Source organism: Pararge aegeria, chromosome Z (assembly GCF_905163445.1).
Source record: "Pararge aegeria chromosome Z, ilParAegt1.1, whole genome shotgun sequence".
NCBI lineage: Eukaryota > Metazoa > Arthropoda > Insecta > Lepidoptera > Nymphalidae > Pararge > Pararge aegeria.
The window spans coordinates 3,444,163-3,459,189 of record NC_053208.1 but is presented as its reverse complement, the minus strand read 5'-3'; the positions used below and the strand labels follow the sequence as shown (position 1 = coordinate 3,459,189).

Here is a 15,027-nt window from a genome sequence, read left to right as displayed (position 1 = left end):
CTTAAAATGCATGTGGATGGAACTTACAGAATCGTGTCAAAAAAATTATATGCATTTTAAGTCTACAAAATTGATAATTCCTCCAATTGTAGGTAACAACACTAATGAAAACTATAAAGTTATACGAATATAGGATAGGTTAGGATAGGCAGTGCTTTTGTGCATGTAAAAAGTGCACGCAATACAAGTGTAGGTACGGTCGTCAAATATTATTTTTACGTTTTTATGTATGTTCGAACTCGTTGAAATAACGGTTCGTTCAAATTGTTTTTGTCCATAGGACAACGTGACTGACAGAAACTATATTGAAATGCAGCGTTGTGTAAACAATGAAGTTTTTCGTTGTTCTAGTGGTTAGTATATTTAATCATAGATCACGGACAGTGGCGTGGATAGCGGTCTAACCAGGGTAGGCATAGTCAAAGTCAAAGTCAAAAACATCTTTATTCAAGTAGGCCCATAGGTGGCACTTTTGATGCGTACATAAGAATTACACGGTAGTAAGATGATGGCGATAACCACATTCGTAAACTTAAAACTAGAGCTACGAGGGTTCCAAACGCGTCCTGGTCTAAGAAGAAAGAAAAAATAAAGCAGGAAGATCGCAAAAAATAGATAGATTCTCCTTCTATAAAAGTATTTTGAAATGTTTAGGGTAGGCAGTGCATTTGCGCTTATATGAATATCACGCCACTAATCACGGAAGATAATCAACGGATGTCCCGGCTCCAACTTTCGGATCAAGTTAGAAATTACTTAATAATTCTTACGGAGCATTTCTTTAAAAAAAAATTACAAACCTGGAGTTCGTTTATGGGGAGTACATCAGTGCCTCTAGATATTTGCGTACAAATAAACTGGCGACATTGCATTAAATGTAGACAAAGTCGCAGTGAAAAATTCGACTTATATGTATCGAATAACCTTTTAACCATACGCTTGTTACATCCAATTTATCTATAAAGCAGCTAAACTACGCTAATTATTAACGTAACGCATTCGCGCCGTTTAAGGCACCGTAGGAAATTGCCCGTTAGGTAACCTTTGTATGCCGCAACTTCGGCTAGTTGGTATTAGACGTTATTTTTTGTTTATCTTAGTTTACGTCTGACGTGAAAAAAAATATTTCTTACTAGCGTACCCGTCAGTCGTGCTGTCCGTAAATACATTTTAATCTGTTAATAAATTTTCATTTTTATTTATCGGATCACCTACCGGGTCAATGGAATGTTCTTTTTATAGAATTCACAACTTAAATATATGCTTTGAAAAATAACCAAAACGCGGGCGAAGTCGCAGGCAACAGCTAGTCAGTGGCGTGCGTACGGGTTTTGACCATGGTATGCATGAAGCAGAAAGATAAAATTTTAAAATTCTCCTTCTATTCAAGTTGTATGAAATTTTTAGGGTGCAGGCAGTGCATTTGTTCATCTATGAAGTGCACGCACCTTAGATTTTTTTTGAGTTATCGACATAGACCCCATAAAGTTTCCAAAACTATCTAACGGTTTATTTGTCATTAATGCACGTAGCATTGAAGACGAAATATACAACGTGTAACTGAATTACTTAATACGGTAATTACTGAAGAGTGCATAAGTATATTTCACAAGGAATCCCCCTGTAAAAGTATTAAATCATATTTTTTCACTACTACCTTATTAAAACATTCTAAGTATTTACTTATGACAACCCTATTGAAGATAAAAGATCGACACGCGCATAGGACCTACGCTACGTGACGCGTACCTGATAAATTGACAGAAGTCACTAGATTTTAATTTTGCATGTTATGTAAGGGCTGCATCTGATTTCTTCCCGTAGAAACCATGGCGGTGGTTTGCACAAAAACTATTAGCGTTTAGTTTCACAGATAAGTCTCACAAGCCTGTTCAGTAATATTTCGGTTTCATTTACACGTTGTATACACTCATCCGCATCTACAATAAACAAAAGTATGGATAAACAAATCGATGTTTCTCGTATTATGTCTATATTTGTATTGTTGATCGAGTGTGGGCTTATGTTTTTAATGAATACATAATTTTATGTCCCGCTTATGTTTAATGACTGCAAAATACACCAGTGCTCACCGACCTTCTCTGCGTTCAAACTTGAACCGACACCCACATGCGTCCTTGTTATGCGACTGTAGGGTTATAGTTTTACCTGTCCGTTCGTTTTTCAGTTAGCATATAGCTAACGTCTGTGAAAGGTACGAGAAGTAATTTATCAGATTCGAGTATATGCTTATGTGATTCCTACAGTAATTTTGGACCTACCGACGCATAAGTTTAAACAGTGTGTTAAAACACGTTAAGTAAATCGTGCAGTTACTTTGCTATTGATTAATTTCTTATCGACAAGCGTGCTTGCAAGCCGGCTGCTCCTATCCAATCATACAAGATAGAAACAATCTAAGGATAGTTAAACTCTAAAATGATGTTAGAGCAATCTGCTGAGTTCCTAGCCGGCTTCTTCTCTGTAGAATTGGTCTTCTGAACCGGTGGTATTCTTTTTAAACAGACTGACTCGACTGATTGAAAGTGCTTATAAACTAGGCCTACTTGAAATAAATCGCCTTTGTTGGTCTCCTGGGAAGCATGCTCGAATGAAGATAACCAGGTCCTGGGCCTAGTGAATAGTATTGGGTTTCTATCAAGAAGTCCTTAGTACCGATCTGAAATATCGAAAACTTGCAATTATTCACCAAGAGCCTGCGGAAATAAAAAAAAATTTGAAAAATTAAAATTATGAAATCTTTAACCACGTTTTTATATTTATTTTGCATTCGAAATATAAAATGATTTCTTATGAAGGATTTATATCCTGTTGTATGAATGAAACAAATAACGTTGAACGTGACTAACGGGGAAATTTACCCGTAAAGCCAAAATATAGCAACCGATTGACAGTACCTACATTGGATAGAAATGTTACATCATTTAAGACTTAAAAAAATATCGACTAACTTTGAAGTACTAAAAACACCTACACAGTAGGATTAAAAAAAAGGTCGGAGATAAAAGGTCCTAGCCAAGCTGAAACTGCAAGAAATGTTATAGTTTTCTACGCCTAAAACCTCGTAGATACGTTTTTCTGTTGAAAGGATAAACAAAAATGCTATTTCAAGTAGTAAGATATATTAAGCTAACTGCCACTTGAGCAGTATCTACAGGAGTTAAGCTTCAGAATCTTATTTTATTGTGTAATGACAGCATAAAGTCAAAATGAATAGGTAAACTTATAGGTTCCAAACGGGCTGTGGTCTGTGAAGCCCGTAACATAATCTGCAGACGTGTTTCCTTTTGTCACTCAGAATTTAAAAGGTATGTGGCAAGGACAATTATAATTAACAACGATTTTTTTCTCTTTTATGTTATAATATAATGTTTATGTTATAAGCGTATGTTAAATATTTATATTCCGCTAGACGAGTAGCCGCTCTGTTTGAGTATTATTTACCTCCTTGTCACCATATTTACATACATCTATGGTGTAATTGTAGGACACGATAATATATGATTGGTCGTTCTGCGCGCGCGCATGCCACCGAGTGAGTCACCGGCGAGCGTTTTGCGCGCAATGCCGCCCGTACGGTCCAGTCGTATCGCGGCATACCTCGAGAACATACATATCACTTTAAGTCACGCTTTTGTGCTAACGAGTACGAAAGGTTATAAGATCGATTTCTTTAGACCGCGAATTAAAAGATAAAAGAGTTTATATATACAACAGTGGCCGCGGAAGATTCAAAATGACAGCGGTGAAGAAGGTTATAGCCATGAGGCAGTTGGATTCAATGTTCGGAACTATGACCTTAGAAGGAGAGGGTCGTCATTCTCCACTAGTCAGTTCGACCATCGAGCATGACCCACATTGCGATGTCCACGGTCGATGTAGCACGCCATACAGATCGTCGTTGTACCTCCACAGTAGGGAGTCGACGCCTGGAATCAGAGAGTCTGTATCACCAACCAATGGGCTCATCATCAGGTCTGTTTTCCTTTCAAATAGGCTTTTGCCGACAATTTGCATATGGATTCTGTCATAGCATCAGGGATTGGATTAATGGAAAGACCCAATTTGTCTTTCATAAGAGATCGCATTCTAGTGATAAAATGCCAGATTGTAGTCCGTATATAACTTGCGCATTTGGTTGTATATTTTCTGTGGCGTTCAATAAAGTATATCCGTTCATTTAAAAAAACAATTAGAGTTGAACTACTGCTAAATAAAACCGTTATAATTTTCCGTGTACCTACAAACATTTAAGCCCTTGTATTTAATTCCCACGTTAAAGAGGTGTCCTACAGAATATTTTTTATTCAAAAATTTTATACGCGGCTAATTTTTTAATAAAGTGACTGATGCCCGTTTTCACTAACGATAGACAAGGCAATGCGTAAGTAAATAACGCCTAATAAATGAATATTCCTAGGCATACATTTGCCTTTAACCAATCGAATTTCACTAGGCAACTCATATAACATTTTGAGTTGGTATTAAAATATTTTTCATTTTTCGTATGGAGTATTAAAAAAAACGAATTTATTTATTTTTCATCTGTTAAGTGTCGGTTTACGAGTCCCCTAAACTTTACCATTCGCCAAATCGGTTTCGTAACTTTAGACGGCGCCTAACGTCGTTGGACATACCATAAGAGTTCGTGAAACGTTTTTTTTCTCTAGGAATCATCACCTAAATGACTAGTCATACGATTAGGCCATTCTAGTTTTAGTGAAAGCGGGCAAGACTTACATATAATAAGGAAAAACCTCGTCCACTGTTGGACATATTTATGTATAGTAGGAATTTCCATTCATTCCATTTCTACATAATCTATTTATTTATTTATTCCCCATCTTACATTTTTGTCATTACAGGAAAAAGTTATCCTAATACGACAATGCAGCATGTTATGTATTTTTTTTTTTTTATAATTTTTTTATATATGTGCTGGGCCCTTTGCAAGCTCTGGTTCTTACGTGAACCTACGATTAAAAACGTGATTGAAATTAAATAAACAGCTGTTGACTGACTCTACGACTAACAAAACCAGTATATCTTCCTCGCTGACAAATTCCTCGAAATGACAAGAATCCATATAAAAGTTTTCGGCTCTAATTAAAGTTCTCTTGTTAGTAAAAGCGAATGTTTTTATAATTAATGTGGTGAACAGGCGGAGGGGTTCGCTCGGTATATCGGGATCGCCTTCACGTGACGTGGACCACCCTTCGACCTTCCCGAGCATTCTACGCAAAGACCGTCACAGCCCCTCGCAAACACCTCCGAGAAGGGACACCCCGAGTCCGACACAAAGATTCAGCTCCAAAAGGCATTCAATGGGCTCCTTCCCGAACCTAACACGAAGCAATATCGTCAACTATAGCAGGAGAGATTCCCTCAATAACACTGGCGTGAGAGACATGAAAAGGGACTACGTCGGTTCACTAAACTCCCTATCCAGGAAAAGCTCTATAGACACCAAGAAATCCTCGACCGATTCCTTGGATATGTGGCAATCTTCATGGGACATCGATCGACATACAAGTCACACGTCTCTTGTTCCAGAGGAAAGACTTTCTTGCGGACACAATAAGGTACTTATTAATCAAAAGTCGTTTTTTTTAATGCTCTTATGACTGCCATTTATATATTTACTAGCGATCCGTCCCAGCTTCGCACGGTTGCAATGTATGTGGGAAAGAGTGGAGTGATTAATAATTAAAGAAATACTTGTAGAAAGATCACTTGCCATTATTTTCAGTTACGAATGACTAGCTGTTGCCCGCGGCTTTTTTCGTGTTTATTACGGTTTTTTACTAATCCGGTGGTAACTGTTTTTTTGTAGGCTCCGTCCATTAAACTAAATCTATGCCACAAATCACTGGTTACAATTAGAGCCTGAAGGAATAACAAAAAAAATTATAGCACGTACCCCGATTGCTTGTAACTATTATTTTTAATAAGATATATATTTAGAGAGATAGATTTAGATTATAGGTTTGCTATTCCATTCACGAAAGACCAAAATTCGAGTCAAGATATATTAAGATTAGATCCACTAACGTTGAACACCTGGAGGCCAATATATATATGCACACAAACTTTTATGAGAATGGGTCAAGCCGTTTCGGAGGAGTTTACCTACAAACACCGCGACACGAGAATTTTATATATTACATGTTTGTACCTACATATATAAATGCAAAAATATTTTGTACTTATATTTGTGGAGACCCTTGAGTGCAATCTTTCCTGATTGTAAGTGATGATGCAGTCTGAGTTGGTAGGGACTAACTAGTTACGAGGTAGGAATTTTATTAAAGACATACATAATTAGCTTTTTTGCATAACGCAAAATCGCTTGGCGGCTACTACCAATGTCCGAAGCCTCCAACAAGAGAAAATTGTATAGTACCTAATGTTAGAATAAAGAAAGTTTAAGAGTTTTATATAAAAGCGTTTATCGTCGATTAAAACAAATATTTGTTCACTTACTGCATCTTAGCATAAACTAGGACAAACCTGTTATAGAAGCGCCTTTATCATTATCATACGACCCAAATAAAGGTTTATAATGTTGATGCATTCCTGACATCATTCCCCATAATAACTACCATTGTATTAAACAGTACACAACTGTCGTCTGTGTAATATGCAATAACATACAAAAGCATCTTTCTGTATGAGTCTGGTAATAAATCTACGTAACTACCAATAATAACCGTTTTTGTATTATTTATTGCGGAGAACAGTGCCTAATTTAACATTCCAGTGATGTCATACTTTTATAAAAGTATGACTCTTACTTATATCACATCTCTTTATTGCTTTTTGGGGACTTTAAGTTACCGTCACACTTGTAACACGCCACTCGATGTTACGTCACGTGACACAAAACTTACACCACTTTGACAGCTCTCAATAGTGTTGTAACACGTATCAAGTAATGAATTATTCAACATATTTTTTTATTCATAGGTACTCACTAAAATATTTTCGACTACTACTATTTTTGTACCCCCTGTGTGTGTGTGAATGAGTCTCTGTGTATGTCTGCCCGTGGCATCGTATTTCGTATTTCAGCCAATTGAAAAGATAGGAAAGTCTAATGAGGTAGTTTAATTTAATTTTTATAAAGAAACATTGATATTTGCATGACTATAAATTATGTTAAACAGCAAATTATAATGTTCAAGCTAAATTTTTATTCATTTAATAAATTTATAATTTCTTTATTGAATTTACTTAATAAAAAACACTATTTACAAAGAAACAACAAAATTTTTGTGTGCCCGGTATTTACTCGCCTATTTTGCCATATTATTATAACTTTGCTCACATTCTTATAAGCACAATGGGGTAGTTTAAAACTGCTCCACTAAAAGAATCTTCATACTTTATATATTTTATTTTTGACGACCTCCGTGACGCAGCGGTGTAGTTTGTGAAGTGTGAGGTCCCGCGCTCGATCTTCAGCAGCAATTTAGTAATTTATAATTTCTGAATTATCTCTGGTCTGGTCTGGTGCGAGGCGTATGCCGTGTTTTGTTACCACCCTACCGACTTCGACCTGCCGCTAAGCTTTTTAGGGTTTTTTTCGATACAATGTCGCGTAGAAACCGATTACCACCAGGATTCTGAACTCTACTGCGAACAACTGCAATTAAAGCAAGAAGCTTAGAGAATACGGCCGGAATTAATCAACCGAAGGGGTGTGGTTTTTCATCATGATAACCTCACACATCTTTAGCCACTCAGCAAAAATTAAGAGCGTTTCGCTGAGAGGTGTTAATGCATCCGCCGTATAGTCCTGACCTTGCACCTTCAGATTTCGACCTGTTTCGGTCTTTTCAGAATTCTTTAGGTAGGTAGGACTGCCAAAACTACTTGTCGCGGTTTTTTTTAACAGAAGCCTCAAAATTTCTGTAGCAATGGAATTAAGTCCGTACCTACCAGATGGCAAAAAGTTATCGACAGTAAAAAATAAAAAAAAAAATAAAATAACTGCCACACCCCTAAGCCAGCCATACCATTTATCTTAAGTCTGAAGTCAAGTGGACTAAAAAATAACAAACGTAGAATAACCTCAGTAAAAAAAAAAAACTTTATTTCGGTGTGTAGATATAAATATATCATCACTAAAATTATCATAGATTCTTAATAGTTTAGGTTCTTTCAGCAACATTTACCAGCATTTTACAACTTAAGATATAACCCAACAATTAGTTCGCTACATACGTAGTTACTCGTATCCACTTTTTTTTTTTTTTTACACATCCAATTATTATAGAGTATTGTTTCGCTCCTTCGCACATGCTGCGGCTCATTCGAGACTGTAATTAAAAGTATCGCATAAGTGCTCTTTGCAGATAATATTTGCCATTAGATTTTAACCGTTTTAATGATCTTATTATAACTGTTATACGGCTTACAAATAGAGATGGGCCGACTACACATCGTCTAGTCGGGAAAGCTAGACTATTTAATATTTTTTTTATAATCTAGATGTTTATAGGCGGCGGAGATCACTTAACATTAGGCGACGCACTTGCTCGTTTGCCCGCTATTAATGTTAAAAAAAAAACCATAATGTTCCCAAAGGCGTGTAAAGTCCACCAATCTGCACTGGACCAGCGTGGTACTCCCGATCCCTATAGTGATATGTATTGATATGATGATGACGTTGCACTTAGGACATTAATAAACGCATAAAATACTAAAAAAAAACCACTGAGTATATAATAATAATTGTTTAATTCAGGTAAAACCCATCTCAATATACACGTTAAAAAAGTAAATGTAGTTCAACGGGGACATACCGTGATAATATTTTTGGATTTGTCCATATTTCGACCCAGTTGCACGGATCGACTTGACATTACTTATTATTATTTCTTTACAAGTTGTATATTAAACTCCACGTAGGGCTGCCTGGACGCAGAAATCTTAGTTTGTAACTCTTTTTATATTGCATATTAATATTTAATGTAAGTTTTTTTTGATTTAGTTTAGTTTTTAATTATTCTGTTTATGTAAAGTATAGTTTGTAGTGATGGGTCATAGATACCAAATAAATAAATAAATAAAATTACTTCATAAAAAACTAGATGTCAACTTGACATCTCGTACCGTCGTGACCACGATCCATGCAGCTGGATCGAAATATCGACAAATCCAAAAATATTATCGTGGTATGTACCCGTTGAACTATTAAGAAATGTTAATTAACCACGAAAATCTTAGTTTAAAATCTTTAAATTACCTATTATACATACCAATATATAAATGATAAACATATATTTATTAGTCGGTTGATCAGCAAAACTCATAGTTTGCCCATCTCTAGTGATAAGCGTTAACATTACCGACTTAGCTCTCGAGTGGTTGCGTGCAATGCTACCAGTAGAATTGTTAATAAACAGCATTAATCACGCGATTTTTATGTACAGTGTAATTATTTTCATGTTTTAATTATAATTTCTTGCAGTAACATAACTATAGTCATTGTTGTACAAATCTGTATTAATCGTCGAGTACGTAGGAAACAAACGTTATTCTAACATGACATTTCATTTAAGGTTCTCTTATACATTTCTATAAGAATAGTTGTAACGTAAAAATCTGAACAAAGGGGCATGTGGCATTTTTACTTTATATATTACTAGCTTTTTCCAGCGACTTCGTCTGCGTTTGATTTTGTTTTTTGATGTGGCATTCAATTTAGTTGTAGTTCGAAAAAAAAAAAAGTTTTCAATATTGCTAAACCTTAAATGAGAGGATAGCTGCTGTTCGCTGAGGAGTTCTGTCCTCTATCTCCAACCACAGTTTGGGAAAAATTAAACACATATTATAACCTCTATAGTACAAAAATAATTATTTTAATCGGTTATAATTTGTCGGGGTTATGATGTAAAATCGTCAAACACTCATCCCCTCTCCCAAAGGAACCGAGCTTAATGTGGGTATAAAAGTATCCTATATTACTTCTAACACTTTCAAGAATATGTGTACAAAGTTTCATGAGGATCGGTTTAGTAGTTTTTGCGTGAGAGCGAAAGAAAAAACTTACATTGATATTTATAATATTAGTAGGGATTAACTCTCAAAATTCGTTCTTTTATAATTTGAAATGGAGATATCGAAGTATTAACATCACAATACGGGTAGGATGTAAGTACCTACCTCATTCCTTTGAAGTCTGTTAAAAAACAACCTAAATGTCGCATGAATATGAAACAGTGATTGTCTAATGTCCTTGCATATTTTATCGCGAGCGGCCAGTGCGTCGATACAAATAATATAATAATGCAATTGAACTGGAATGTCTGTTTGTAATGATAAAATGTCAGATTTTCATTAATCAATCAATCAATCGAAAATATTTTATTGCACACAAGAACAAAACTGAAATGGATAAAAAAGAACAAAGGTACAAGTAATCTAAATTTGTGTTACAAAGGCGGCCTTATCCATAGCGGATTTTTTCCAGCCAACCATTATGAGGAACTCGCATATGAATCCTTATGAATACAAAGGTAAAATCCTTATAAGGTCCTTATATTAAATGCATAAGAAAGAATTAGCGCTACTTATAACCAAATTGATTGATCTGCCTGTCTGTCTGTGTGCTCTGGCTAATATCCAAAAAGGATACACCTTGACGGGCAGATTAGAGCTAGCTGGCTGCTGATCCGCGGTCTTTGTCCGTTTGTTTTTCTGGAATAAAACTTATTCTATGTTACTCTCCGTACTTTTAACTAACTCTAAAAATAAATTTGGTTGGGTGCTGAGGGTGTGAATGAAGGACAGAAGGATGAAGGAACTCAATTTCGCATTTATAATATTAGTAAGGATTAGCGGCTAATTTTTATTTCGAAAATATATGTTCCAATAAAGCGGTGAAATGGGAATGGACTGTAAGAGTCATACGTTTTAAGTATTTTAAAATTTTTAAGATTGGGTAGAAGTATTTCAGGGTGTTGGTATCCGCTAAGAAAGAGTTTCTCAAAATTATTTTTTTTCTACAACATTTTTAAGTCGGTGGCAAAAAAATTTAGCAAATGACTAGGTATACGTTACGTTATACCTAGTAATTTTCTATACATACTTTTCTATTCATATACTTCGTATTCCCTTTTATTTAGTAGCAAAGAAAGTACCTGATGAAATTGAGAAGTAGTACCGTTTCAAAAAATATTTTTCCAAATCTGTTTATAAATGACAGAGTTCTGAGGTAACAAACATAAAAAATAAAACCGAATTGTTAACCTCTCCTTTTTGTAAGTCGGTTAAAAAAGTGTGAAACGGGAGTTACAAGATTGTGTGTGTAAATTTTTGAAGTTAGAGTTAGAGATAAAGATATTAAATTAATGACTGCATAGTTTAAAGTAAAATACCGCTAAAAGCAATTTTTATGAAATTGTCTTATTGTTTCCCAAACTTCGTGTTGGGATTTTTTAAACTTTTATCTAATTGTACGTGCGCGAAGTCGCGGGCAACCGCTAGTTAAAACTATAATATCACATTTCGTTGATACAGAAACAGGTTACAGAATACAATGTAAATGCGACAGTTGGTTTGGGCTAGTTGCGAAAGCGCAAGTCAAAAGATTGCGTTAGTTAAGGAACATTAGTCCAAGTCGGTAACCGTATGGTTGTCCGACTTATGAGGCTCGAATATTGTCTTTACCCTATCGTTTACATTTAAAGAGAAAAAAATCCGTCATAGACTGTTTTGGCGTAACTTTAACCGTTACCCATCGCACGCATTTTAAGCTCTCGTTCAATCCCGTCTTTGCAGCAGTTTTCATTGACGCTCCGCTCCTATTGGTTATAGCTTAAATAATAAAGCCCATTGTTAAATGGATTCCAATCCAATATAAAAATATTTCCCTATTCGATACAGTAGTTCCTGAGATCTGTGCGTGCAACCAAACAAAACTCTTCAGCTTTTTAATCTTAGTATAGATTCATTGTAGAATACCTTCGCCCGCTATAGAGTAAAGGTAAAATTACGCAGCTTTCAATTCTCCCCTTTATAAAAGGGTCGGATGACCTGTTAATTTTTTATTTAATAATTTTTTTTTTATTTAGTCTATGGACATAATTTAGTGTCGTTTTCGCAGTATTACTTATTAAAACTTAAGGAGCACCATTATAACAGGAATATGTAGATTCGGCCGCGATCGCCGTGACCATGTTTGGAGCCCAACGTGGCCTAGCCAAGACATTCTTGATGTTATCGCCAGCTGTGTTATTATATGCCAGCTGGAATTGTTCTCAGAAATAATTTAAATTGCACCTGCTATTATAAAAAGTAGTGTTGTTATTTTTAAAACTATATTTCCACTTCACTCCTTTCACTAGGCGTGAATTTCATTGTGGGCATACCCTTGGAAAAAGGTACACAAAGAGAGGGCATACCCTGAAATAAATTCTCCGACTTTGCCTCTCCTACTATAAACCCAGCCGAGTTAGTTGGGTTATATAACAAACGTACGTTAAACGTGTGTCGGCGTTATGATGATCACACATTGCCGCCAAATCAGCAGGGACCGCATGTATGGCATGTCGATCGCATAGAACGTACTGAGGTCACACGTGTGGTGTCCATGCGTTCATTATATTTGGTAGACTCGTGTAACTCGTGTCGTGTCGCTTCACCTTCAATCTGAATCCATTTTTGATGAATATCTTTAGCTGTTCTAGGCTTATCAGATCTTCAGTTACTGTGGGTTTTTCAGCCACAATTATTCGTAGATACAAATATTTTTATTCCATCGGTTTAATCGACCTTAAGTTTGCCATACAAAGTAATCTCATATGTAACTGCAATAATATTATAAAATTTACAACCTTGACCTGATACGGCTACCAGGGCAGTGCAGATACCCAACCACTCGACAACATATGCGGCATGTTTTAGCTGTTTTGGGTGATAAGACGTTTTATAAGCTCCAAAAGTTTGATTTTCTGTCGATGAACAAAATTGCTTTCTGTAAATGACGCGCACTCTAACATTTGATGCAGTAGTATGCGATCAACATTAAACGTGTTTGGTGTTGTTTTGCAATGATAAAGTTCAAAAACGTAATTTGGCTCGTATAATTTTAATAATTTTAATTACAAAAAGAAAGTTTACAAATTATTATAGCATAATAAGAAAATCGTCGTGGTCTGGTTAATATAGCGTTATTTTATTGCGTGTTAGTTAAGCATCGTTGTTGCGTCTAGGCAAATGGATAGGTGACCTACTAAATCATGATTCTTAATTCCTACTGCTTTCGTGTATTAGTTATTTCTGATTTCAATATTTATGCTAGAAATGCTAAATATGTAGGCGCTTATTTTATCGATATGAAATCTCTTAAGTATCTCTCTACGGTCTTTACTCGTTACTTTCTGAAAATCGTGGTCGGTGAGAGCTCTGCTTTGAATTGGTTAAGCCGCTAAGTACTGCTGCTTGTCCTCTTTACGATATCTTTGAGTTAATTGCCAAATAGTCGATGAACGGCTGCCTTTGCTACCGATGACATACTGAAAAATATAATAATTGTTAAAGTCCACTTTTCCGTAAATGTTTTTTTTATATATCAGTGTTTTTGTATTTTTACGGTAAATGTAAAAAATATATTTAAAAAAATTAAATTAGACATATTCTTCTTAATGTACGGGACGAGAAGGAAGTATATAAAATAAGAAAGTATAAAAGATGGAATTTCGAGAACCTTGTTGTTTTAGTTATTTAGTTATGTAACTCTAACAGCGCTTAAGTTTATTTAGTCATGTGAGTCAATAACGCTATAATAATTATACATTAAATTCAATACAATATATGTAATAAATAGGTAATAAACGGAAACTTCAAAGAAATATGCTTTGATAAGCGTGTTTAATCAGTCTGTAAGGAAACAAATATTTATCTTACCCGTAATTTACATTCATATTATTAAACGAGTTCACGCGTTTAATATAATTAATATTAATTACACTCGGCATGAGTTTGTTTATGAAAATATCACAATAAATTATAATACAAAAGATTATTAAATATTAATGTAGTCAAAGATTGAAATTGTTGCCCAGTTGTTGAAAATCTTTCTTTTCTAGATATTTGATAGTAACATTAAAGTGTCAAGTCATAGTCGAAGCTTTGTTTGTTATGATGAATGAATTAAACCAATAAAAGCCAATTTTGATGCTTACATAAGAAAACGAAAGTATTGTAGATAGTGAGTCAATAATTTTTCCCAAGTTAAAAAAAAATCCTTTGTTTGAATTTGCCTCTTTGATTGTCTGTAACTGGAGACTTATAAAAAATATGCGAAATGTTCTTTTACTCGAACATACTCGGATCCCTGGAAGCTGCGTAAGATTTTAATTTCATTTAGATAACTTCACAACCTGTAAGGTGAAAAAACTCCCCTAACTATACTATATGTTGCGAACACGTGCTTGTTTAAATACATTGAAATAAACACGACACGGTCCGTTGTGACACGATTCATATGGATCCACGCTTCCAAAGTATAAATTTATTTAAATTAAATTTCAAAAATTACCATAACTGCTTTATTACTCTACTCTTTGGATTATTAGTTGTAATTTATTTCTTCCAGCGAAAGTTTTCGTTATGCAAGCTGATGTACAGTTCTTTTTTTTTATCATGAAGTTTCGTCTAAACCGAGGTAGCGCGCTACGCGTATTATAGACGGTGAGCCATGAGATAATAGTTTGTGACAAACTAGGTAATTAGATTCGTCATACTTATATAAATCGGCTTGATAAACAACAGTAGAAGTACCTTCAGACGAAAGTGACGCTATGCTCGTTTTCTTTATTCGTTTTTTAAACTGTTCTATCCGGATTAATGTTTTATAGTGTAGTTAAAATTAAGATTTCGCTTATGTTTCGGTACGCTTATATTACGGAGCTATATTTTGCTGTGATGGGAAATTTCTGTCCATCTCTCGTGCCCTCCATATAATATGCATTTTATCTTACTTTTTGCATGTCCAGG

General features: G+C 35.1%; 1 protein-coding gene across 3 annotated transcripts in view; it reads left to right on the top strand.

Moving 5' to 3' along the window:
• The window catches only part of LOC120635961 (WD repeat-containing protein 47), a 72,193-nt gene that overhangs the window by 16,230 nt on the left and 40,936 nt on the right, over positions 1–15,027 (top strand). The window contains exons 1-2 of one of the 3 annotated variants that reach the window (XM_039907173.1): positions 3,611–3,996; positions 5,183–5,603. The exons of the other annotated variants lie outside the window; for them this stretch is intronic. Coding sequence (XP_039763107.1) covers positions 3,758–3,996; positions 5,183–5,603 — 660 coding nt within the window. The 5' untranslated portion in view covers positions 3,611–3,757. Of the gene's footprint in view, positions 1–3,610; positions 3,997–5,182; positions 5,604–15,027 lie in introns of those variants that run through there. 3 annotated transcript variants of the gene reach the window in all.